At 40.4% G+C, this 26,141-nt stretch overlaps 1 protein-coding gene across 2 annotated transcripts in view; it reads right to left on the bottom strand.

Moving 5' to 3' along the window:
- Window positions 1-26,141, bottom strand: part of ARHGAP18 (Rho GTPase activating protein 18) — an 897,817-nt gene that overhangs the window by 640,287 nt on the left and 231,389 nt on the right. The window contains exon 2 of one of the 2 annotated variants that reach the window (XM_086926994.1): window positions 2,814-3,013. In XM_086926994.1, coding sequence (XP_086783120.1) covers window positions 2,814-3,013 — 200 coding nt within the window. The remainder of the gene's footprint in view (window positions 1-2,813; window positions 3,014-26,141) is intronic. The other variant, XM_086926995.1, reaches the window with a different exon arrangement.

Raw genomic sequence — 26,141 nt, 5'->3', positions numbered from 1 at the left:
GCTATTCAATTAAATGGGACAAGGTGGAGCCAGTGGCTTTCCTGCAAAACTTAGTATCAAACAAGGCCCATAGCTGGTTTAATAATAGTTGCACATATGCACTTACTGCCTTGAAAAGGGCATTGCACACATCACCAAGATCCCCTGTGTTGATCCGGCAAACAAGAAAGTCCAATCAAATCGCCATCAAAACCAGGAAAACAACTGAAGAGGGAGGCTTGGCTGGCTCTACACGAAGCCTCACAACGAAAAGATAACACCGCTTTTTGGAAAGCGGTAAACGCCCTGTTCTTACAGAGCAAGGAGGCAGATGTTATAGATCTGGCAAACACTGGGGAAATCTGGGTGAAACATTTTAAAAGTCTCTATGATAAAATCATCCCCCGTGAACCTGGAAATTTAAAGGCCGATGAAATAGGTCCACACCATGACAATTTACTAAGCCTATTTCCGCTGGACATCATATTTAATTGCAAGGAGGTCACAAAGGCAATCAACGAAAGCCCCTCAGGCAAAGCACCGGGCCCCGACGGAGTTCCAATTGACGTCTATAAAACCGAGACTGATCTTTGGGCTCCTATGTTAACTAATGTTTTAAACAAAACAAACCATCACGGGTTTATACCATCTTGGCCTGATGCAATTGTTGTCCCTATTTTCAAAAAAGGCGACAGTAATGATCCCACCTGCTATCGGCCGATCTCGCTCCTTGATGCATTAATGAAGGTGGCGGGCCGGATCATTTTAAACAGGATTCAGACATGGGCAGAGGATAATGATGTTATTTCTAATCTACAGTACGGTTTCAGAGCGGGCAAAGGTACAATAGAACAGGGACTAAACTTGGCATTAGTCATATCCAAATACACACAGGCCAAGAAGGTAAACCTCTTTGTCACCTTCGAGGACCTTAGTTCCACTTTCGATTGTGTGGACCATGAGAAATTATGGTCGATACTCAGTAACATGGGCATAGATCGACAAATCCTCCTATTTATCAGAGAACTAAATAGGGGTGCAGGCGCAAGGGTACGATACGGTAGGATGGGTGAGTGCTCAGACAAGTTTGATATCTGGAGGGGAGTGAGACAGGGGTGTATTCTAGCACCTCTTCTCTTCACCCAGTATATCAACTCTATCGGCCATCACCTTAGCGAACCACAGCACGACCACTCGACTATAATGGGAACACCAGTGCCATTATTTTTGTATGCCGATGACGCTGCCATAATGTCTCGGACTAGGGTCGGTCTACAGAGGGCTGTAGTTAAATTCACCAATTACATGAGAGATAGGGGTCTCAAAGTTAACACTACAAAAACGTATACTATGTTGTGCGGCATTGGGACAAAGAGGGCATCTTGTCCAGTTTTCCTGGATGGGAAAAGGATCGAGTCCACAGAGAGATTTTCCTACCTAGCAATACATTTTGATAGAAAGGGCACCTGGCACGCAGAAATTTAGCCTTCTCCAGGGCCATAGGTGCTCTGACAAATTTTGCGGTCAAACTAGGTGGAAGACCTGTGAGAGATCTGATCCAAATTTATAAAGCAAAGTGTGTATCTACAGGTACATATGGTTCAGGCCTCTGGGGGATCGAACACGCACAACAGATACAATGCTGCGAAAACCACTATATCCGCTATCTATTAGGGGTCATCAAATCCACAGCCACTTTTACCACGCACATCGAAGGGGGCTTACAATATATTTCCGACATCATAAACACTTCTCCTGTATTATTGTGGCATAAGGTATGGGTTACACATGAGACAACCTTAAATAGAGACGTAATTACTGACTGCCTCAAACTCGATGGAGTAGCTAATATTAAATGGCTTACTTATGTAAAAAACATGCTGACGGAGATTGGGCGCGCGGAATTCTTCTCGAGGCCCACAAGTACGGAAGCTGTGTCTATAGGGTCACTAAAAAAATGGTCTCCGACCACTTAGCAAACAAGAGGTGGGGCTTGGAAAAAGCTTAATCCACAGTTGTAGAATACCAGCAAATTACAACCCGCGAAGGAGTCCAACAGTACCTTTTATCTGAGCCAAGCTGTCATGCCCGCATGTTACTGACTCCCTTCCGCATGGGCACCTTTTTTCGCTTGATCACTTTCCCAGATCGTAACAACTGGTCAAGGGAACATTTAATATGCCCATGCGATGATACCTCCTTTCAATCGAATATCCACTGCGTACGGTTTTGTACATTTTATCAGTTACCAAGGGGGGCATTCTTGAAACCCATTTTAAAGGCCATCCATACCTGTAGAGCGGCTTTTCTCAAGTTGCAACAGCTAGAAAATGATCTTGTTATTCAGGCAGTATCCTCCTTTTTAAAACGTGTTATTAGGTTTCGAAATTCAATGTAACGCATATGGTAATTAATTCCATTTCACACTTCACACTCCCGGGAAAACTATGTTTTTTTTAATTTTCTTGAAAGTACATATCTGATTAGATTCTTTTATGACACGACATGCACCGCTTAACATGTATTTCCATCATAAATTGTCCTGTGTAAATTGCATCACGGTATTTATTTTAAAATGAGCACATTTTATATATGTAAAGTCTCTCTTTTTATGTAAATGGCCTTTTTATAATGTACGCTTTCATGATTTTGCTTTCTGAAATGGAATAAAGCTAATTTTGAATATATACTAAAGTACTAAAACTTCACGCACAAAGTTCGCAACAAGATGTGTCCCCAGTCGAAGTATTCCAACCAAATAGCTTACTGTATGTTATATTTTCATTCCACATACAAAGGAAATGAATAATCAATCACATTTTTTGCTTATTTACCATCTGGCTCCTTACACACCACATCATCCTTTTCTTCCTGACTTGAATTACTGGTTTCGTTGATGTTCTGAATTTCTGTGAAATAATCATCCAATGAAAGCTCGTCCAAGGAATCCTGGGACCCAGAACGGTCAAGGGGGGGCCTTCTTGTGCTTCTTGGGGAACTTCCATGGTTCATGGCAGGTTGGCCAGATCTGTGGCTTCAAAAGAAGAAAAGAAGAACAGAAGAAAAGAGCCATAAGCTTTACAGAACAGTGTTAAAATAATAAATATATTCTGCTGCTATTTAAAGGACAATACAAGCGATTCGCCTTTTTTTTTTTAACTCTGCCCAAAATATATCTCCTGAGTTATTATTTTCAAAAAGCAAAGCTATACAAATGTATGATATCCTATTATCTGAACGCACATAGAGAAAAATAGTGTCAAAATCCCTTCCCCAAGCAGACAAAATTCTGAAATATAGATTGACACTACCACTAATGTTTATAGGCTTGGTGAGAACATAAAGATCAATAGTTTGAGGAACACTGAAAAAGTATGCCCAACTACTTATAAAGCACATTAAAAACTGCACTTTTATAGGTGAAACAATCAATTTCAAACTGTAAACAGTCCCTCTCCAAATCAATTGTATTTGATATACACACAACCACAAGATAATTCTGCTAGCTCTTTTTGCACAAGGTCAAGAAATCGTGGTCCTATCAAAACTGCACAAGATCTTGTCTAAAATGCATTAAACACAGTGACTGTTCAGTCAGCTCTACTGAAGCTTTCTAAACACCTAAGAAAATATAAACTGTGCAGAAAAACAGCATGAGCAATCATCAAATGGTCACAAATTATATATATTTTAATTTGGTACGAATAGAAGAGAACAATAAATAGAGATATTGTAGGTCAATTCAAAAAATGATATTGAAAGAAGGATGTTGTTTCAAGGAATAAGAGAAAAAAGTTGTTTAGTAGGGAGGACATAACCCATCTACAAAAACTACAAGTAATATTGAATACATTGTAACATTCAGTTACTATAATGATAAACCGGAAACTAATTTTGCTTATATGACATTGCAAACAATGCCTTTACCACACAACGCAAAGGTTACAGGTACTTTATATTTAGGCTTACATTTCACTCGTACAAAAACAGTGAAATTCAGCAGTTGTAGTTATCTGAGTTAACTATAACCTACAACACAGTAATTCACTACTTATGATCTCACATATAACATCACTCATGACATGGTCAGTAACATCACTGATGAGATCACTGATAACATCATCCAAGGACCACTTACACACCCATGTACACCCCTATACAACCTCACATACACCCACTCCTGCACAACCACTCACAATCCATTCACAGACTCCTACAAGTACTCACACACTCACTGATTCATAGAGCCACTCATACAGCTACTAACATAGCCACTAACTCACCGATATAACCACTCACGCACCCACTCACTCACCAATGCAGCTACTCACACATGGAGACCCTAAAACACCCAATCATACACCCATACAGCCACTCACACACCTACTCACTCACCCATACAGCCACTCACTCACCCATAGTTACTCACACCTCCACTCACTTACTCATACAGATACTAACACATGTACTCACTCAGTCAGTCATAAATCTTTATTCAGATTGAACAATAAATCCATAAAAGCAAAACAAAAAGGAAGACAACTATTACTCACTTATACAAAACCAGAAATGTAAATACAAGTAAAAGCATTTTGCAGCACATATGATTTTAAAAAGTTATAACAATACGACTTCAGATAAAAACAATTATAAAATAAGGACCAAATCCCTTTTCGTACAAGAGTGCAAATAAGCAATATACAATTATCAGTCAAAGCCAGTAGTATCCTTGTACCAAGTAGCTCCACTACTCCATTAGATGAGTAAGTGATTTGGTTCTAATAGTAGAGGGTAAATGACACTAGCGTAACAGGTTTAAGCCTAAGTGTCTTATACAAATTAATGAAGTGAATCCACATAAGAGTTCTTAGTCTTAGGAGCCGTGTCAATTTCATACAGTACTAAAGTACTGAGTCTTCCTCATGTTCATACAAGCCCATAAAAACGTAGTGACTGAACAACATATAAAATAAACTTGGAGGGATTTTGCTCACTCACCTACACAGTCACTGACACAAGCACACACTCACCCATAGAACCACTCTCACTTTCACTTTCGCTCACTTAACATACAGTCACTCAACACCCACACACTCATCTATACACCACTTATGAACCCACTCACTCACCCATGCAGCCACTCACACACCCCATCACTCACATATTCAGCCTCTCACATACCCATTTACTCACCGATACCCCACTGACACACACAATCACCCACACAGCCACTCATACAACCACTCCCACACCGAGCCACTCAGACACCAACTCACAAACAGATACAGACAGTCACACAGCCACTCACATAATATGTGTAATAGTATTACTCTTTAGTAGTACACAAACTATACTTGAGTTTTGTAGTAAATTAGTGTACATATTTAACCTTCAGAAACTTTAAGAAAACACTGACCCTCAATAGATAATGTCATCAATGATGTCAATGACCATGTCATGAATGATGTCATCCGAGAGGTCATAATCAGTGCATTGTGGAGGAGTAAGTTATAGATAGCTCAAGTATCTGTAAATGCTGAAGTTCACTAATTTTGTACAAGTGAAATGTGAGCCTAAATAGAACGTCCCTGTAACCTTTGTTTTTTTCAGCGAATTTCTAAGGTTTAAAAACAAATCTATTTCCTACCTGTAACCTATGAAAATGAGTGTGGGTGAGTGCCTCAGTGAATGTGTGACTAAGCGTGTGGCTTTATCAATGAGTGTGTGATTGGATGTGTCTGTGTGAGTGGGTCTGGCACTACCTGCATACGTGTCTCACTGGATGTGTGGGTGGGTGCATCACTGTCTGAGTGAGTCTTTGACTGTGAGTAAATGTGCAGGAGTGTCTGAGTGGGGCAGTGACTTGGTGCAGGTGTTTTGAGTATATTTGACTCTTGAGAAAGACCTATACCATGCCAAGTAAAGCTTGCAGTGAGAGGGCACAGACCGGGTCTGCACTAGAATCCATCACCCATGTTTGAAGGACTATTTCTGCACAAGGTTGAGAAGTTTGTGCTAGTACTTGCCTGCAAAGCTCAGAGTGCAGGAGTACACTTCAATCAGTGCCATGAGATGTTTAAGTAAATCAGCTGGTTTGTAACTGCCTGCTATAATAAAATGACTGCCTAAATGTGTATCTAAGTGGCTGTACAAATACTTCAGTGCCTGTGTTAGGCACCAGAGAGCAATGAAGGTGTCACTGTAACTAACTTTGAGTCTGCTGCATGTATAAATAGTTTTTGGTGAGTGACTGCGCCTATGTGTGCTTCTGTAGCTGTCTCAATAGGTGAAACAGAGGCTTTATGTTTTTCTGAACATGTATGTCAGTTGCTTTAGGTATGGCATACTCTAGGTAGTACTTGACATGGGGCATGCAAGTGCACAAGTTTCTTAGAGAACTGAAAAGGTCATCTCATCTTTTAAGCACAAGCCAGATGCTTTATAGCCCACCTACATCATCTCTCACATGTGACTTATTCATACTAAAACTTGGATTTAAGACTTGACAAACAGCTTTTACATGGCAAATCAAACTACAAGTGAAGGTACACACATAGAACCTGTACTACCAAGCATCATCCCTCCTTGAAAGAGCATTGATCCATGAATTGAATTTGAATTTGAATTTAAAATATTTATATAGCGCAACATTCACCATGCGGTTTCTTGGCGCTGTGGAGGCTAATTTAGCAGTAGGAACAAGGAACTGGTGGAGAGGAGAGAATTAAAATCAGTTTACATTAAGAAAAGCCTGGGTGAAAAGGAAGGTCCTAAGATTTTTTCGAAAAAAGGAGTAATGTGTGGCCAGACGCAAGTGATCGGGGAGGGAATTCCAAAAGGATGGTGCCAAGAAAGAAAAGTTGGCTCCACCCCATTTCTTGCGTCTGTACCGGGGTACCTGAAGGAGTGATTGAGTAGATGAGCGAAGCTCACGGACAGGGATGTACTCTTTTAGTAGAGAAGAGATAAAGGCAGGGGCAGTCCCTTGGCGCGCCTGAAAAACCATGCATCCGGTTTTAAAGAGGGATCGCTCCCTAACAGGTAGCCAATGTAGAGCTTTCAGTAGGGGAGTAGAGTGATGGGAGCGGGGGAGGCCATACCCCAGTCTGGCCGCCTGGTTTTGAACCAGCTGGAGCTTCCGCAGACTATACGCTGGGATGCCGTTGTAAAGGGCATTGGCATAGTCCAGCCGGGAGATAACCAGAGCGGACATGATTAACTTAAGTGCAGGGGGAGAGAAGAAACGAGAAACAGAGCGGATAGTTCGAAGGACAAGAAAACAGGAGGAGACCACAGAACTGATTTGTGAGTGAAGGTTGAGATGATTGTTAAGTTTAATGCCCAGAGTTTTAACTGAGGGAGAGGCTGTAGGAGGGGATCCTAAAGAAGAAGGCCAGAAGGAAGAGTTCCAGGGACTGGAGTAACCACCCGTAAGGACCAATTCTGTTTTATCAGGGTTCAACTTCAGATGGTTGTGGTTCATCCAGTCCCTGATGAAAATCATAGTAGACTGGAAATTAGAAATAGAACGAGGGGAAGAAGACAGGTTAAAGATAAGCTGGAGGTCATCTGCATAGTTATAAACAGTGACCTCCAGTTGCTGAAGTGCAAAGATCAGAGGATAGATATAGAGATTAAACAGAAGAGGGGAACGAGAAGAACCCTGAGGGACACCACAAGTGACTTTGAGTTGGGTGGCCGAAAAATCCCCCAACCGGACCGCCTGGGTGCGGTCCCTCAGGAAGGACGATAGCCAGACCAGGGCTGAGCCCTCAACCCCCGCCGCTCCGACACGGGAAAGTAAGATGGAATGATCCACTGTGTCGAAGGCGGCGGAGAGATCGAGGAGCACCAGAGCCTGGTAGTTGTTTTGGTCCATGCCCTCCCTGAGATTGTTCAGGACCGACACCACGACGGACTCGTGGAGTGCCTAGGCCGGAAGCCTGCCTGGCGGGACGCATATGAATGAGAAGATTGTGCCAGCTTTTAAGTAAATGTATCAGTATGTGACTGTCTATTTTATTATTTCTGACTCTCTAAATATATGTGTAAAAGGCTATAAACAAACACCTCTTTGTGCCATATTTAATGCAAATGAGAAGATTTGAAATTATTTGTTAATATTTGTCGGCCATCTAGGATTTCGTTTAGACTATATGAAGTCATAGGCAAGATCGACTTGGGGGCTTGCTCTCATATGATTGCTATTACAAAGACAAATGGCTGTATCAACTTTCAGCTTTCTATCACAAAGTGAAAGATTTTCAGTCTAACAAATATACTAAATGAGTTTCATGCAATAGGACTACTGATGTACTAAATGCTATTCTGAGAGAATCACAATTAGGAGGAAATTGGTATTCCTAACCTTTTAACTTCTGGCCCCTAGAGCTTAGCCATCCGCGGCTTCCATTAACACACTGATGGTACCTAAGCTGACTGAGAATAAATACTATTTCAGTAAACTGAATGGTCATATCTCCGATATTATTGTGAAATGCGCCTATTTTAGATATCTGGACAACTGAAATTTGGCATCCTTATTCAGAGTTACTGTAAAAAAGAACTACTCTTACTCTGCTACGGATATTGCAAAGCGGGTTGTATTGCATTGCAACGCTGTGTAGCTGTTACGCTTCACTGTTTTCTTTATCTGGGCCTTTAATTAGTTGTGCTTTTCCCAGTCATTCAGGTTTGTTGTTTTTTTGTGTGCAATTGACAAGACTATCAGGTGCACCTTACTATCTTGACCTTGATCGGTCAAATTAGATTGAACATTATGCCTTCATGGCAGAGATGCATAAAAGGTCTCTGTGAGAGTACCTGCAGCAGACATAGGGTTTTGTTGTTGCGAAGACATGAACATTCAAGGCACTGATGGAGCGGACTTTCAGAATTATTTCTGAATAATAGTTTGTGACAGATGAAACTCTCATGATTTTTATTTTTACTAATGAATGTTGCATGAAATGCATGTTTATACTGATTCAACCTAGAATAGTATGCACCAGCACCAACATGCGGGTTTAATCATTTGTGCTCTTGTTATGTCTGTCATTCAGCTTGAATAATACATTTACTTTGTCTTTAGTTTTGTCATATATTAATTGCAGCTATCTTATTAATAATGGCATGTGTATTCTTTAAATGTGCTACTGTTTATGTATGTTTGTTTTTCATGTGTCAGTGTATGTTTATTCGTTTGTATGCAAAATTAGGTAACATAGTTAATGGGTTAATATTAGCAAAGGGGGGTGGGTAACAGAATAATTATCATTTCTTGAATTAATTATTGTCTTGTGTTTCTTTGCATACTAGATTCACGCTAAAAGGCCTGTGGCCTACTTCTAAAATGGATGTCGGAAAAGCAATTCCAAAAGTGGGCCTTGCACAGCTATGATGAAAATGCGAAAATGTTTTTCTTCATTATTTCTTGGAGAAATCGCTTGCAAGCAAGGCTGTGTGGAAGCTTAGGACATTTGGTACAGTTTTCTTCATGGTCAAGGCCGCAGTTGACGTTTAGCGGCGGAAAAGCTTGAGCGGACGAAGGAAACCGCTGTGACACTTTGTCAAATGTAGCCATCTTCGGAAGCTGCTAGTGACATTTGTTTTGCAAACAATGCCGCTCTTGAAAGAACGTGACTCTGGCTATGCGAGAGTCGAATGACCACATCAGGAGATGTTTTTGGCCAATTGGATTCTGTCCTGCTCGAATATTTGTATTCTTTTAGTTAGTTTTAGATAGGAAAATACTATAAGAATTGTACCTTGCTAAGAGCACGGTTCGTTCGTTCCTGTGCTCCAGAGACGTTGTCGGTTTTCCCTTTCACGTAAGATCCATAGAGACTTTAACTTTTCTCCATACAGGTTTTCTTAGCTAAGTTAGGGAAATAGGCTATGATTTAATAAATTTAATGTTTGAGTAGTTTCTCATGCTGATTTTGGTTCGAACTTGCTATGACTAATGTGCCTTTAGTAAATATTTGCTGATTAATAAAAATGCAAAATAAAGTTTTTTCGTAATACTTTGATTTAAAATAAACTTAATAAAATAGATTTTGAAATGACAAGTTGGTCTTGTTTGTTTCCTTGAGTTACCATTAGTTAATCCGTTGCCTTCCTTTATGTGACTTAATTAAATGATTTATTGTATCAGATTTAATTGAGTCATATGATTCAGCAGGTCAAAACTCTTGTCTCGAGCATTTATCGGCCTAGTGATAAATATATAAATAATGGTGAGTATAGTGGTGTAGAGTTTGATAACATGAGACTGAATTTCTGTAGACCCGCTGGATCAAATTCCTGGTAGCAGAGTTTGGTTACTATGGTAACATACATGTTACATGGTAATTACATAGGATACATGTTTAACACATGTTAAGTTTTGTCCAGATGGTTTTTGTTGTTATTAGGTTTTTTCCTGTAGTGTGAAAAGCCTATGTGCCGGCAGAGTAGTGTGACAGGTAAAGTTACACAGTTCATTTGTTCAGTTTTAAAATTAGTGGTACAGAAATATCACTAAGTGTTGTGGTTGTACAACACAAGTTTAGGGATTAGGTATGACAGTTTGCATGAATAGTGAGGAATAACTATGAAATCGTAACTTTGAGTATAGGGACTAAGAGCCCGTTTTAAAGCTCGCTGTGAAGAGAGTAGTAGAATTTTTCCGAACTTGTATGAAGGGTGAGATAGCTTGTCTATTCTTACTAACGTATCAGGAATTCTATTGGTTGGTGAAAGTCCTACTGAAGAATTTATGTACATGTGGATAGGTTTCCTTCTTGTATGAAAGTTTAAAAATTGTTTTATGAAAATAGCGTCGTCTATTTCATGCGAGTGAAATTCTTGGATGATTGATAAAACTAACGCTTTGTTTAGTGAAACGAACAAATGGTTTGTTTTTCTGTAGTTACTAACTAAAATTCTATGAAAAGAGTTGTTTAAAATGGCGCTGTGAAAATATTTTTGTAAAGGAGGGGTGAGTTTGCGGAGCGACACTGACACGCACAGCTTCGCTGCAGCGGCAGTGTACGTCACGAGGTTCGCGCTGTGATTGGTTGACATACGTCACAGCGAGAGCGCTGATTGGTTCACGTGATCAAATCGAGCTGTTAGCTGATTGGTCATTTCTGAAAACTAGTTTCTCATTGGTTGAGCAAGGTAGTGACGTAGCTTAACCCGATTGGCTTGTTGGTGAGTTTCGCGCACGGATTGGATAGAGCAGCGGAACAACAGAAAATATTTACGATCTTTTTTTAAATTATACATTTTTACTTTAAAAACATGAGTTATTGGTATAAAGAAGAAAATAAACCTTCATGGTTTCAGAAAATTAAAAATGTATTCAACCCCGATAAGAAAATTAAAGCGCGTGGTGGGAAATTACTTCATAAATATAAAACACCCGCAGCATATATGGAAGGAGAATATGGATATCATACTGTTCTCTGGTTTGAAAATTGGATCCAATACACTAGAGGAGATGGTGTTTTAGCCTGGCCGGAGGATGGGTCATTTAATGTTAAAGTTTTAAGAAACTTAAGAGATAAAATGATGGCTCATTCACCAAGACCCAGACCCACTCAATTTGAAGCTTTGGTTGAATGGGAAATTGAAATGATGGAGCTTGAGAGAGAAAATTGGGGAACACCAAGGAGTTTATATAAAGAAACTCATCAAGATAAAGTTCGTCGTTGGAGGAAAGGTGATATGCAGGAAGGATTATATCCGGTATTAGAAATGGTTGTAGAAACAGGTCAAAAGAATTCGCAGGAGAAAGGAGAATTAGATCAAGAATTTGATGCAGTCTTAGAGGACATGTTAAACAGTCCTCCATCATATCAACCAGGTTGTTCACATTCTACACCAAGACATTTTTCTGGTACTTCTCCTTCTGCACCTAGGGAAGTTGAGGATTCACCCAGGTTTTTGAGATTACCTGAGAGAGAGAGATCAAGAAATAAAACAAAATTACCTAGAGAAAATTCGAATACAAATTCGAAAAATGATAAAAAGACATTGCCTGACAAAAGGCATGGACGCAGTAACAGTTCCAGTTACTATTGGTCCTGTTGTACCAGTGTTTGATCATGAAAACAGACAAAATGTGATAACAAATCCTTTGAATGCAGAAATTCAGAAGGTAGCTGAAAATTTTTATTCTGAATTAACAGATTCGTAAAGATAAAACAATGCCAAATTTAACTTTAAATCAAGGATTATTAAATGCCTCACCATCTGTTGCAGAATCAGATTCTGGCTCTGTTAATAAAACAGACTTAGCACAAACTTCTGAATCAAGACAGCTTGATGTTGCTAAATTAAAAGCAGATTTAGAAGAATTGATTATTGGCACAATTGGTACTGATTGTTTGAAACAATATCAGGATGATGAATTGCTTTTTATTTGCAAAAGTATTCAGTGGAAAACCAAGAATAAATATGAACAGTTTGAAGAGGTGGCTGCTGAATTGGAAATAGATTTAGCTCGACAGAAGCAATTACAAAAACATTACAGAGTGGATTTTTCTGAAAAAGATATAGAAAATCTTAATACTATAGGTAGAATATCTTATATTAAAGAATTGATTGTGTTCCTGAAAAGATTAGGTGACTTAAGCAAATGGAGAGTTAAATGGACAAAGAAGAGAGAAGAAGAAAAGAGAGACAGGGGAGAAGTTTTTACTGAATTTCCAATGAGAGAAATAGCTGGTGGGGGTTATGTTCATGTTCCCTGGACAAGACAGGATATATTATTATTTACAAATGATTTTCCTCGACTCAGAGAGAAGCCAGTGGAATGGTATCGTCAGGTAGACAGATTTATCAAAGTTTCTAAAGTTCTGTGGATTGATCTTGATGGTTTCTTTGACATTGTTGTCCCGTCAGATCTCTGGACAGAATGCAAAATTTCTGTGGGGTGGCCGAAAGAAGATCCTCAACGGCATAAAGTAACAGCTGGTCCTTCAGACATTGTCATGGATTACTATGACAAAGTAATAGTTTGGTTGAAAGACAAAATTCCTCCGAAAGAAGTAGATTGGGTTAAAATTGACAGAACTAATCAGGAGCCAAAGGAATCAGTTAATTCTTTTTATGAAAGCTTGCTCCTGGTATTTAAACAATACAGTAGCCATGATAAATTAAGTGAAAGTGACATGAGCAATTTTATTTACAGATTTGTTTTTGGCCTGAGACCTGAAATTGGGGGCATGATTAGGACAGGAATTGTAGGTTGGCAAGCACTCTCAATTGATGACATCCTAAGAAAGGCAAAATATTGCAGTGATGAGTTAGATGCAAAACAAAGGAAACTCAAGGAAAAGGCAATGTGGGCGCAAGTGACGGTACCTAAGCAGCAAATAGCAGCATTGGAAAATAAAAATTTTCAGCAGAATCAGAATCCTGGCAAGTTTAAGGGAAACTTTGGAAATAAGCCAAAATGTAATATAAATATTGAAGAGTTAAAACAAAAGTTACCCTGTTTTAATTGCGGGGAAATTGGACACTGGAAACGCGAGTGTAAAAACCCGCCCAGAAATTTAAAGAATTCATCATTAAATCCACAGATGCAGAGTGAGATAAATCAGCAGCAACAGCAACAGCTTCAGCAACAGTTAAATGAAATAAGTCAGCAGCAACAGCTACAGCGACAGTTAGCAAATCAGCAGAACCAATTGATTCAGCTAAATCAAATTCCACAGCCACCTCTGCCAAATTGCATGAATACACAGAGATATAATCCAGAGACGGGTTTCTGCGGAGCTGAACAGGTAAAAAGGTTGCAAAGAGTGAATGTGTCGAATGTTTCTCAACAATTTTAGTTAAAGGAAAATGAGAGCAGTGATTCAGAGGATTACTCATGACGGTGCCTGATGGGGAAAGAAGAGTGTGTGCTTGTTTATCACTCTTGAGGTAGATCAGTCAGGCCCATTTATAAATGGTAAGGTGAATGATAAAGATATCACTTTTCTTGTGGACACGGGTGCTACCCGTTCTACTGTTAGATCAGTGGAAATTGAAAATCTTCCTCTCTCGGGGGATTCTATCCAGGTAGTTGGTGTAGCTAATCAGCATATTAAAACGATTCTGACAAAGCCTGTAGATGTAGAAATTGGAAATTACAAAGACAAACACAGATTTATTGTCTGTAACAGCAGTCCTGTTAACCTATTAGGTCGGGGCCTGTTGTGTAAGATGAACTGTAAAATTTACTGTTCACCTGAAGGAATTGAGCTACAGACCTTAGAAGAAGATGGGTTGTATAAATTAACATTGTTAATGGTTGATGAAGAAAACAAATTGTTCCCTGTTTTTGATAAAAATAATTTACCAGAGGAACTGAAAGAAACAGTAAATCCAAAAATTTGGGATTTGGGTGGTGATGAGATGGGTTTAATGAAACATGTAGACCCAGTTAAAATTACTGTGAGGCAAGGAATAGATTTTCCAAATGTTCCTCAGTATAAAATGAAACCTGAAACAATTGAAGGTATGATTCCTGTTATTGAAAAATGTATCAAGCAAGGAGTTTTGAAAGAAATCGAGAGCAGCCCATGTAATTCACCGATTATGGGTATCAAAAAGCCAAATGGAACGTACAGAATAGTTCAGGACCTGAGAAGGGTTAATAAGATAGTTGTTCCTTGTTGTCCAGTTGTACCGAATCCAGCGGTAATTTTATACCAGATTCCACATGATGCAGAATGGTACACAGTCATTGACTTGTGTAATGCCTTCTTTACGGTTCCACTGCATCCAGACAGCCAGCAAATGTTTGCGTTCAGGTTCCAAGACCGCATATTAGCATGGTGTCTTATTCCTCAAGGGTATACTGAGAGTCCATCTATTTTTAATCAGTTATTGAAAAGGTCCCTGGAAGATTTAAAATTGCCTGGAGAATCAACATTGGTCCAGTATATTGATGACCTCCTGATTGCAGGAAAAACAAGAGAAAATTGTGTGACTGACACTATTACACTTTTGAATTGTTTGGCAGATGAAGGGCATAAAGTGTCACCTGCAAAACTACAGTTTTGCAAACAAGAGGTTAAATACCTTGGTCACAGAATTGCAAAGGGAATCAGACAAGTTACAATTGAAAGAATAAAAATGATTCGAGCAATACAGCCACCAACTACTCAGAGACAAATCAGGATGTTCCTAGGAATGGTTGGTTATTGTCGTCAATGGATCTGTGGGTTTTCAGTGATTTCAAAACCTTTACAAAGATTAACAAAGGCAGATATTAAAGATCCAATTGTTTTGACAAAAACAGAAATGGAGGCTTTTGAAAAGCTAAAAAAAAGTCTTTGTGAAGCACCAGCACTGGGTATGCCAGACTATGATAAAGAGTTTGAATTGTATTGTTGTGAAAGAGAAGGTTGTGCTTTGTCATTTCTAATTCAGAAACATGGAAAAATGAGAAAACCTATAGCTTACTTTTCAGCTGTCCTTGATCCTGTTGCCAAAGCATTGCCAGGTTGCTTAAAAGCAGTGGCTGCAACAAGTGTGAGTCTTGAGCAAAGTGAAGGAATCATTATGGGGTTTCCTGTAAAGGTATATGTACCTCATTCAGATGAAACACTTCTTACTAGAAGTAAAACACAACATCTGTCTAGCAATAGATTGACGAAATATGAAAAAGTTATTCTGGGATCAGATAACGTATCTATTGCGAGATGCCTAAATCTCAATTCAGCTACACTTTTGTCAGATAATGTGACTCCTGATGATGATGATGATGTGGAGCATGAATGTTTGGATGTTTTAGAGTACTGTACCAAACCCAGAAAGGACATTAAAGATGTACCTTTACCAGAGTCAGACATTGTTTACTTTGTTGATGGCTCCTATTTAAGAACAGATGAAGACATCTTGAGAGCAGCATATGCAGTCTGGACAGTTTCTGAAATAGTTGAAGGTTCAACTCTTGAAGGAATTCGTTCAGCACAAATAGCAGAATTGGTTGCTTTAATTCGTGCCTGTGAAAAAGCTTCAGGGAAGAAAGTTACCATAGTGACTGACAGCCAGCATGGATATGGAGTGGTCCATGATTATGGGCAGCTCTGGTCTCAAAGAGGTTATTTAATCTCCGCAGGAACTCCAATCAGAAATGCAAAATTGATCAAAAGATTGATTGATGGCATTCAATTACCAGAAAAAATAGCGGTAGTGAAATGTGGTGCACATAAAAAAGGTCAGGATTACATTACTAAAGGAAATGCCTTTGCAGATGAAACTGCACGTTATTGTGCAAAGAACAATCTTTCACTTAATCGGGAGACGGACAATGAGCATGTAATGAACTCTCTCTTGCTAATACCTGTGGTAGAAACATGGCAGGGAGTAAAGGATTTACAAGATGAGGCGAATGATGAGGAGTAAAACACATGGCTGAAAGAAGGTTGTAGACAGCAGGAGGAAGATGGAATTTGGGTTTACAAAGATGGAAGACCTGTTATGCCTAATTGCATGATTGCTGACATGGCACGAATGTACCATGGACCAGGTCATTTGGGAAGAGACACGATGATTAGACAATTCAGAGAAACTTGGTATAATCCAAAATTTAGGGTTATTGCAGAGTCACTTTGCCAACGTTGTTTGATTTGTCAGCAAATTAATCCAAACAGAAAAACAGTGGCAAGCATGGGAACCATAGGTCGGGAGGGTGGTCCTTTTACCAGGTTGCAAATGGATTTCATTGACATACCTCCACACAATAAGCTCAGGTATGTGCTTGTGATTGTTTGTTTGTTTTCAAGATGGGTTGAAGCCTTCCCAACTCGTCACAATGATTCAATCACTGTAGCAAAATTGCTTTTAAGGGAGATCATACCTAGATATGGTTTTCCAGTGACTAATGAAAGTGATTGTGGCAGACATTTTGAAAACAGATTCATTGAATTAATTTGTGAAGCACTTGGAATCAAACAAAAACTGCACTGTGCATACAGACCAGAAGCATCAGGTGTTGTAGAGCAAATAAATGGGGCAATTAAAAATAGGATTTCAAAAATGTGTCTAGCTACAGGAATTAAATGGACTGATGCTCTTCCCCTTGTTTTAATGTCTTTGAGAAGTACACCAGACAGAAAAACAGGCCTTAGCCCCCATGATATTCTTATGGGAAGAGTAATGAGACAGGCTCATATTCCAGTTGGAAAATTGCTAGCAATAAATGATAGTGCAATTTTAGAATACTGTAAATAACTCTCTGATGTAGTTACCTCTGTATTCCATCAGGTGGGAACAGATGTGATTTCAAAAGAAAAGGAGCAGGCTCATGATCTTTTGCCAGGAGACTGGGTCAGGACAAAGGCTCCTCGGAGGAGGAACTGTTTGGTACCCAGATGGCAGAAAGCAAGGAAAGTGATTTTAGTCACTACTGATGCTATTAAGTGTAAGGGCTTGAAAAGGTGGGTGCATGCAAGTCATACTCTTCGTGTACCTGCACCTGATAACCCTGACGAAGATAGTGACGAAACTACAGCAGATTCAGATTCTGAGGAAGAAGAAGTCCCAGAAACTCCAGAAATTGAAGAACGACACAGAAGTCGACATCTGGAAGAATCAGAAGCAGCTCAAGCTTCAAATGAAAAAGATCTAGACATCGTTGTTGTTGATTCAGAAAATAATGAAGATGTTCTAGAGGAAAGATCTGAAAATGAAGCTTTGACTAAAGAGATTCAAGATCAGGAGAGTATTGAAAAGCAGATTGGAAACTCTGAAAGCACGAACAGAAATTCTGAAACTGGGAAGCTAGAAGTAATTCCAGAAGAGAACGAATTGCCAAGTACCAGCTACAGAAACGTTGTTCCTAACCGAGTGAACCTGCCGAGTAAAGAAGTTCCTAGATGCAGAATTGAAATCTCTGACACTGATTCAGATGACAGTGACGAAGAATCAGTAGTAAGAAGATTCATAAAAAGAGCTTGGAAAGCTGAAAGTAATTAAACTGAGCCTGGGAAGAAATTCTTAAGAAAAGGTGATGTCTGGCCAAAAGAAGATTTGAAATTCAGATTGGTCAACAAATCAAAAGAGCAAATCAACGAAATTACTAGTCAAAAAGGTGAAGCTGACAAAAAAGAATTACTTGGAAAGAAAATTGAAGTTTTAAAACGAAAAAGCAAAAGGCCATTGAAGCCTAATCAGAAATATAAATCTCCAGAGTGGGTCTAATAATTATTCCACCAATAGTTGAGGTGAGCAGCAGAAGCCAAGAAGATTTGGAAGAAAATAGTGACAATGATTGAGGTCTAGTGGTAGTTGAGGGTTTTCCTTTTGGCATAAGGCTGAAGAAATTGTGTTAGGTGACACAAGGTCGAAGAAATTGTGTTAGCTGAATACTTTTATGGACGCAAGGTCGAAGAAAAGTTGTTAGAGGATTTCTAAAAAGATTTTTTAAAGGGGAGGGTGTGTGTTATACTAATTTAGTTAGTAATGATTAATTCTAGTTTGTAGTTTTTAACATTTTAAAATGTTTGTTTAGGATTAAGCAAAATGCCTAATGCTGATAATTCAAGGTGTGCACTTCTCAGGAGATGTTGCAAAATGTCTTCTATTTGTGTTATTTTAATTATATTAGTTTGGTTAGTTTTAGCAGTTATTTTCCCGTTTGGCATAGATAAGGAGCAGTATAAAATAAATATGACAAGCAAAGCTGAATCAAAACTAGCTGATCATGATGTTGCAGGCAAAACTAACAGAATCATTGAGCATAAACCAGATGTCCATCAGGACAGATCAGTTGGAGATTTTTCTACTAATTCTTTTTCCAGACTTCTTTCAGAGTATGTTAGAGTCATGGATGTTAAGGATTGTTATGTGTGCTTTAAGCTTCCTACTTCAGTTTCTGAAGGGGTCAAGTATAATATGCTTCCCCTTACCTATGGAATAACATGCAGTGTTTTATCAAGCTTGTTCTATCAAACTGGTCGTCTGGAATATTATTATTCCGATTTTGACGAGATTTTTGCTAACCTGAAAATTGTGAATAGTCTTAACAAAGTTAGGCCTGCTAAGCAGATGAGGGAATTTTTCCTGGTTACAAATGAACTAACCTATGAATATGCTTATAAGAATAATTTAACTTGCAAAATGAGGGATGAAGAAAGATCTTTCCTTAATCAAGTTGAGGAGAGGAGAGCAATTTATAAGAGAAATGAAATGCTGAAACAAACTAAATCAAAATTCTGGCAGATTGAGGATGAGAAACTCAATGGTGGAAACAGTTTTGCTGCTATTCACATAGATGAACCAGTTAGTGCAACGCTTTGCATTAGAAGAGATAATTCGCTTTATGACAACTTTTTTGTCGGAGCTAGTCAATGTGAGGACACTTACCGAATTATTGGGGGTTGGAGATTTAAAGGTGGAAAAGACACAATTTTCCCTGGAATTTATTTTGTCTGTGGAAATAAGGCATATTTCAGTCTTCCTGACCATTGGTATGGCACATGTTATCTTGGTCTTGTCTTTCCAAAATTTTTCCATGTTGACAGAAAAGGAGAAGGATCATTCGAAATTGGCAAACACCTGAATAGGTTTAGAAGAGAAAGTTTTTCAGATATCATGGGCGATATATTTGGTGCAATAATTCCTATGGTGGGAATTACCCTGAATGCAATTAAAATCAGAAAAGGTTCTACAATTGTTGACAGATTGTCCACTGATACTGCAGGTGGTTTCCAGTTAGTCAATACAGAGCTCATTGCTACCAGAAGCATGGTTAGGCAGAACAGGCTTGCTTTAGACATCCTTTTAGCAAAAGAGGGAGGAGTCTGTGGAATTTTGCATGTCCAGCATTGCTGTACATATATTCCAGATAAAAGTCAGAATATTGAATTGTTAATTAAAAATATCACGGAATTTCATTCCGAGATAGAACCTATGGAAGAAGACAGTTTTTCTGAACGTTTAGCAAAAAGATTCAAGGCAATTAAAGATTGGTTCGCGGACATTGGCAGTTCAATCATTGGCAAAGTGCTCTACCCTGTTATAGTGATACTCTTGTTAAAAATCAGTTGCATGATTCACAAAAGGAAGAAGCATGTGAGGGAAAAGAGGAGGATTTATAAACTCAGAAAAGCCCAAGAAAAGGAGATTGAAATAGAGGAGTTTCGTAGGACTCAGAATGGGAGTTCCAGACAGAGACAGACTGAGGAAACAGGAGTTTAGTTTTACTAATTCTGAGAGGGATCATTATATGACATTTTAGTAATAAAATTTAGTATAAATTTTGGGGTTTTGTTTGGTGATTTTTAAATCACCAGATGAGGGAGTTGATGGAGCGGACTTTCAGAATTAATTCTGAATAATAGTTTGTGACAGATGAAACTCTCATGATTTTTATTTTTACTAATGAATGTTGCATGAATTGCATGTTTATACTGATTCAACCTAGAATAGTATGCACCAGCACCAACACGCGGGTTTAATCATTTGTGCTCTTGTTATGTCTGTCATTCAGCTTGAATAATACATTTACTTTGTCTTTAGTTTTGTCATATATTAATTGCAGCTATCTTATTAATAATGGCATGTGTATTCTTTAAATGTGCTACTGTTTATGTATGTTTGTTTCTCATGTGCCAGTGTATGTTTATTCGTTTGTATGCAAAATTAGGTAACATAGTTAATGGGTTAATATTAGCAAAGGGGGTGGGTAACAGAATAATTATCATTTCTTGAATTAATTATTGTCTTGTGTTTCTTTGCATACTAGACTCACGCTAAAAGGCCTGTGGCCTACTTCTAAAATGGATGTCGGAAAAGCATTTCCAAAAGTGGGCCTTGCACAGCTATGATGAAAATGCAAAAATGTTGTTCTTCATTATTTCTTGGAGAAATCGCTTGCAAGCAAGGCTGTGTGGAAGCTTAGGACATTTGGTACAGTTTTCTTCATGGTCAAGGCCGCAGTTGACGTTTAGCGGCGGAAAAGCTTGAGCGGACGAAGGAAACCGCTGTGACACTTTGTCAAATGTAGCCATCTTCGGAAGCTGCTAGTGACATTTGTTTTTGCAAACAATGCCGCTCTTGAAAGAACGTGACTCTGGCTACGCGAGAGTCGAATGACCACATCAGGAGATGTTTTTGGCCAATTGGATTCTGTCCTGCTCGAATATTTGTATTCTTTTAGTTAGTTTTAGATAGGAAAATACTATAAGAATTGCCCCTTGCTAAGAGCACGGTTCGTTCGTTCCTGTGCTCCAGAGACGCTGTCGGTTTTCCCTTTCACGTAAGATCCAAGGAGACTTAAACTTTTCTCCATACAGGTTTTCTTAGCTAAGTTAGGGAAATAGGCTATGATTTAATAAATTTAATGTTTGAGTAGTTTCTCATGCTGATTTTGGTTCGAACTTGCCATGACTAATGTGCCTTTAATAAATATTTGCTGCTTAATAAAAATGCAAAATTAAGTTTTCTCGTAATACTTTGATTTAAAATAAACTTAATAAAATAGATTTTGAATTGACAAGCTGGTCTTGTTTGTTTCCTTGAGTTACCATTAGTTAATCCATTGCCTTCCTTTATGTGACTTAATTAAATGATTTATTGTATCAGATGTAATTGAGTCATATGATTCAGCAGGTCAAAACTCTTGTCTCGAGCATTTATGGGCCTAGTGATAAATATATAAATAATGGTGAGTATAGTGGTGTAGAGTTTGATAACATGAGACTGAATTTCTGTAGACCCGCTGGATCAGCACCATCTACATAAGTGAACATTTCAAATCTTTACAAAAACACATTTGTAAACAACTGTAATTATGTGTTGAGGATCTAGGAGGAAAATGCTTGGATGATGAGCCAAGGGTGGCTGGTGTTAAGGGGCATAGAGCTACTACCAAAAGAGAAGAGGCAATACGAGGAGAAAATGCACCGAACAGATGGAAATAACCACTTGTGGCTCAGTAATAAAGTGACCCGAATCCATCTCTTTTTCCAGGGTTAGAGGGGAGATGTTTTGGCATGTCTCACTGCGCATGTGCCAGAAGGGTGAGGTATGAAGTATTCTTCAACAGTAGGCGCAAGCTCCAGCACTGACATCATATCAGAGGGAGTGGTGAACTCCAATGCCTTCTAAAAGGTTGATTTTGGGGCGCACATACAGTGGCCCTGGGAGGGGTTAACAAAACTTCATTCATTTCAATTGTAGGGGGCGGGGTAGAGTGAAGGAGACAAGGAGGAAGTGGGAGTCATCACAAGAGGGGGCGGGCTGTAGGAGTGTGACTCTCGTCAGATTCATTTGCAATACATGTTAGTACTGCATAGTTTCACTTTAAAAAAAATTATGAAGCAGAGCCCCTCTTTTTAGGTTTCGCCTAGGCAGCGCATGCGCTGTCTTGTGGAAAGATGCTGTATACACTACAGTGGGGGAAGCTCTGCCCACTCCCGCCTACTTTTTCATTGGCCTGTGGCTTTGGACTTTCTAAATGTTGCCTTCTGATTGGTTTAGAGGCTGCCTGTCCTCCTTATTGACGGCCATTTCTCCTTCCATGGCTATTGACCCCTTTACCGCATATTTCCGGAGCACTACTTTGTTTCCATGCCACCCTTCCCGCTGTCTGTGCCTTCTCTCCCGCCCCCCCACTCCCATTGTTCGTGCCATAATTAAGAGCTCTCCGTTTGCAATTCAGTAGGTCTCGCATAAATGCGAGTCCTCTTGCATTGCAAATGCTTTTTTATCCAGATCACACTAATTATAAACCAAAGGCACTGGCGTGCTTTTCTCTAATCCCCCGCTGTAGTACTGTACAAATTTGTGTTCATTGCATGCATGCTTTTTAGCGGGACGCTTAATAAAGTGGGATAAAAGTGCTTCATTTTTGCGCATGTTCATTAATATTGCTGTCTTTGTGCATGCACCAGTGAGTAGTGTCTTAGAGCTGAAGTCGCCCTGTGGCTCCAGGGTCTCTGAGCATGCCTTGTTTTTAGGGCTCGCCTATCCCATTCCGCAAGGAATGGATAGGGGAGAATTTTAGTGGGCAAAATCGTTCTCAAACCAACAGCGGATTTTAAACAGTGCATGTGCTTGTGAACACGCTTCTCCCCGAGCCGCCTGCCTCCTAGAGCTTCACTTCAAAGGGCTTCACTTCAAAGGCTCCGCCCACAGCGTGCGCTGCTTCACTTCAAAGGCATTTCTCCCCCCACGGCCGGCCATCCGTGCTTTCACTTTCAAGGCCGCCAGGCCATGTCTCGCATTTCTCCTCCCCCTCCCACAGCAATGCCAAGAGCTTGTTATATTTCTCTTAAAAACTCTCTTCCCGAGAGTCCTATCTCTTCACTTTCCTAAACCAGACTCTCTCCCCACCCCTTAAAATCTCTTTTAACATATCTCGTCTCCGCTCCTTTGAATTATTTTCACATTTCGAATTTCCCTCCAGCTCTCTTTGCCTTTTTAAATGTATTTTCCCATTTAGCCCCTACTCGCTCGAATCTCCTTCCTCTCTTTTAATCTCCCTTTCTCGGCTACATTCTCATCTAATAAATATTTTCTTTGCGGTTTCATCAACATCCATTTAAATGGCATCGGAAAGCATAACCTCGGTCTCTTTCAATATAGATTCTCCCCCCCCCTCCCCGCCTACATGTCCCTCCCTCCCGAAACCCGAAGCTGACACCATTGTGCACCAGCCCCCACACCTTCCCCATCACTGTCCTCCTTACCTCATCGACCCACTCCGTGCCACCCCACACACACACAGCCCCCCTGTCCGACTGGGCGCGTTGCTGTGCCCATCCCCCGCTCCCCCTCACCTGCTTCCACATCCCGGAGGATGCTCGCAGCAGCCCCTCTGCATCCCTGGTCTCTGCGGGACGCGCCGCCGAGAGCCAGGGACAGCTGGAGCGGAGGTTGGAGGAAAACGTCCCCCCGCACCATCCTGCACTGCCCGGCCCAGCACACTGCGCAGGCAAGCCTTCACGCACCCCTACCCCCGCATTCTGGTCAGGCTGAGCATTATTGTCTACTACCGTAAGACTGGGAATACACCGCCACCAGGAAAAATCCATCAATACAGGATGGAAATCAAACCCCCACAAGCTGGGGAATCCAACACCAAGTTAGGCCTGGAAATCCAATGCTCACAGGCCTGGAAATTCAATATCAACAGGTCTGGAATTCCAATAACATGAGGATTGGGAATCTAATAACCCAAGGCTTGGGAAAACAACTCTCTCAAGCCTCAATAACCAGCAACTACATGCCTGAAAATCTGATAACAAGTTTGAAAATCCATCAAGCTCAGGCCTGGAAATCCAAAACCTTCAGACCTGGAAATCTAACACCACGGATGGAAATCCAAAGTAGGCAGGTTGGAATTCCAAGGCCCCATATCTGCAGAGCTGGCAGTCAAATTCAGCCAGGCAAGAAACCAAGCAGACACCACCCCAGCGATGGAAATCCAATATCCCTGGGATCAAAATGCAACTGTCCTGTGATAGAAATCCCACAACCCAAGGGCTAACTATAAACCAAGAATCCCTGATAGAGGGAATAAAAGCACCTCTCAGAAGCAAGTTCAACATCAGACATCCAAAGGCATCAGGCATCCTCAAGTGTCAGGCATCCACAAGCGTCAGGCATGCACAAGCGTCAAGCATTCACAAACGTCAGACATCCACAAGTGTCAGACATCCACAAGTGTCAGACATCCACAAGTGTCACACATCCACAAGCATCAGACATCCACAAGCATCACACATCCACAAGCATCAGACATCCACAAGCATCAGGCATCCACAAGCATCAGGCATCCACAAGCATCAGGCATCCACAAGCATCAGGCATCAGACATCCAGAAGCATCAGACATCCACAAACATCCAGAAGCATCAGATGTCCACAAGTATCAGAAATACACAAGCATCAGACATCCACAAGCATCAGACATCCACAAGCATCAGACATCAGACAACCAGGAGCATCAAACAACCAGGAGCATCAGACATCCACAAGCATCAGGCGTCCACAAGCATCAGGCATCCACAAGCATCAGGCATCCACAAGCATCAGGCATCCACAAGCATCAATCATCCGCAAGCAACAGACGTCCACAAGCAACAGACGTCCACAAGCAACAGACATCCACAAGCAACAGACATCTACAAGCAACAGGCATCCACAAGCATCAGGCATCCACAAGCATCAGGCATCCATAAGCATCAAACATCCACAAGCAACAGACATCCACAAGCATCAGACATCCACAAGCATCAGACATCCACAAGCATCAGACATCCACAAGCATCAGGCATCCACAAGCGTCAGGTATGCACAAGCGTCAGACATCCACAAGCATCAGACATCCACAAGCATCAGGCATCCACAAGCAACAGACATCCACAAGCAACAGACATCCACAAGCATCAGACATCCACAAGCATCAGGCATCCACAAGCATCAGGCATCCACAAGCATCAGGCATCAGACATCCAGAAGCATCAGACATCCACAAACATCCAGAAGCATCAGATGTCCACAAGTATCAGAAATACACAAGCATCAGACATCCACAAGCATCAGACATCCACAAGCATCAGACATCAGACAACCAGGAGCATCAAACAACCAGGAGCATCAGACATCCACAAGCATCAGGCGTCCACAAGCATCAGGCATCCACAAGCATCAGGCATCCACAAGCATCAGGCATCCACAAGCATCAATCATCCGCAAGCAACAGACGTCCACAAGCAACAGACGTCCACAAGCAACAGACATCCACAAGCAACAGACATCTACAAGCAACAGGCATCCACAAGCATCAGGCATCCACAAGCATCAGGCATCCATAAGCATCAAACATCCACAAGCAACAGACATCCACAAGCATCAGACATCCACAAGCATCAGACATCCACAAGCATCAGACATCCACAAGCATCAGGCATCCACAAGCGTCAGGTATGCACAAGCGTCAGACATCCACAAGCATCAGACATCCACAAGCATCAGGCATCCACAAGCAACAGACATCCACAAGCAACAGACATCAACAAGCATCAGACATCCACAAGCATCAGACATCCACAAGCATCAGACATCCACAAGCATCAGACATCCACAAACATCAGACATCCGCAAACATCAGACATCCACAGGCATCAGACATCCACAAGCGTCAGGCATCCACAAGCGTCAGACATCCAG

Source organism: Lissotriton vulgaris, chromosome 6 (assembly GCF_964263255.1).
Source record: "Lissotriton vulgaris chromosome 6, aLisVul1.2, whole genome shotgun sequence".
Classification (NCBI taxonomy): Eukaryota; Metazoa; Chordata; class Amphibia; order Caudata; family Salamandridae; genus Lissotriton; species Lissotriton vulgaris.
This window is presented reverse-complemented; position numbering and strand designations above follow the sequence as displayed.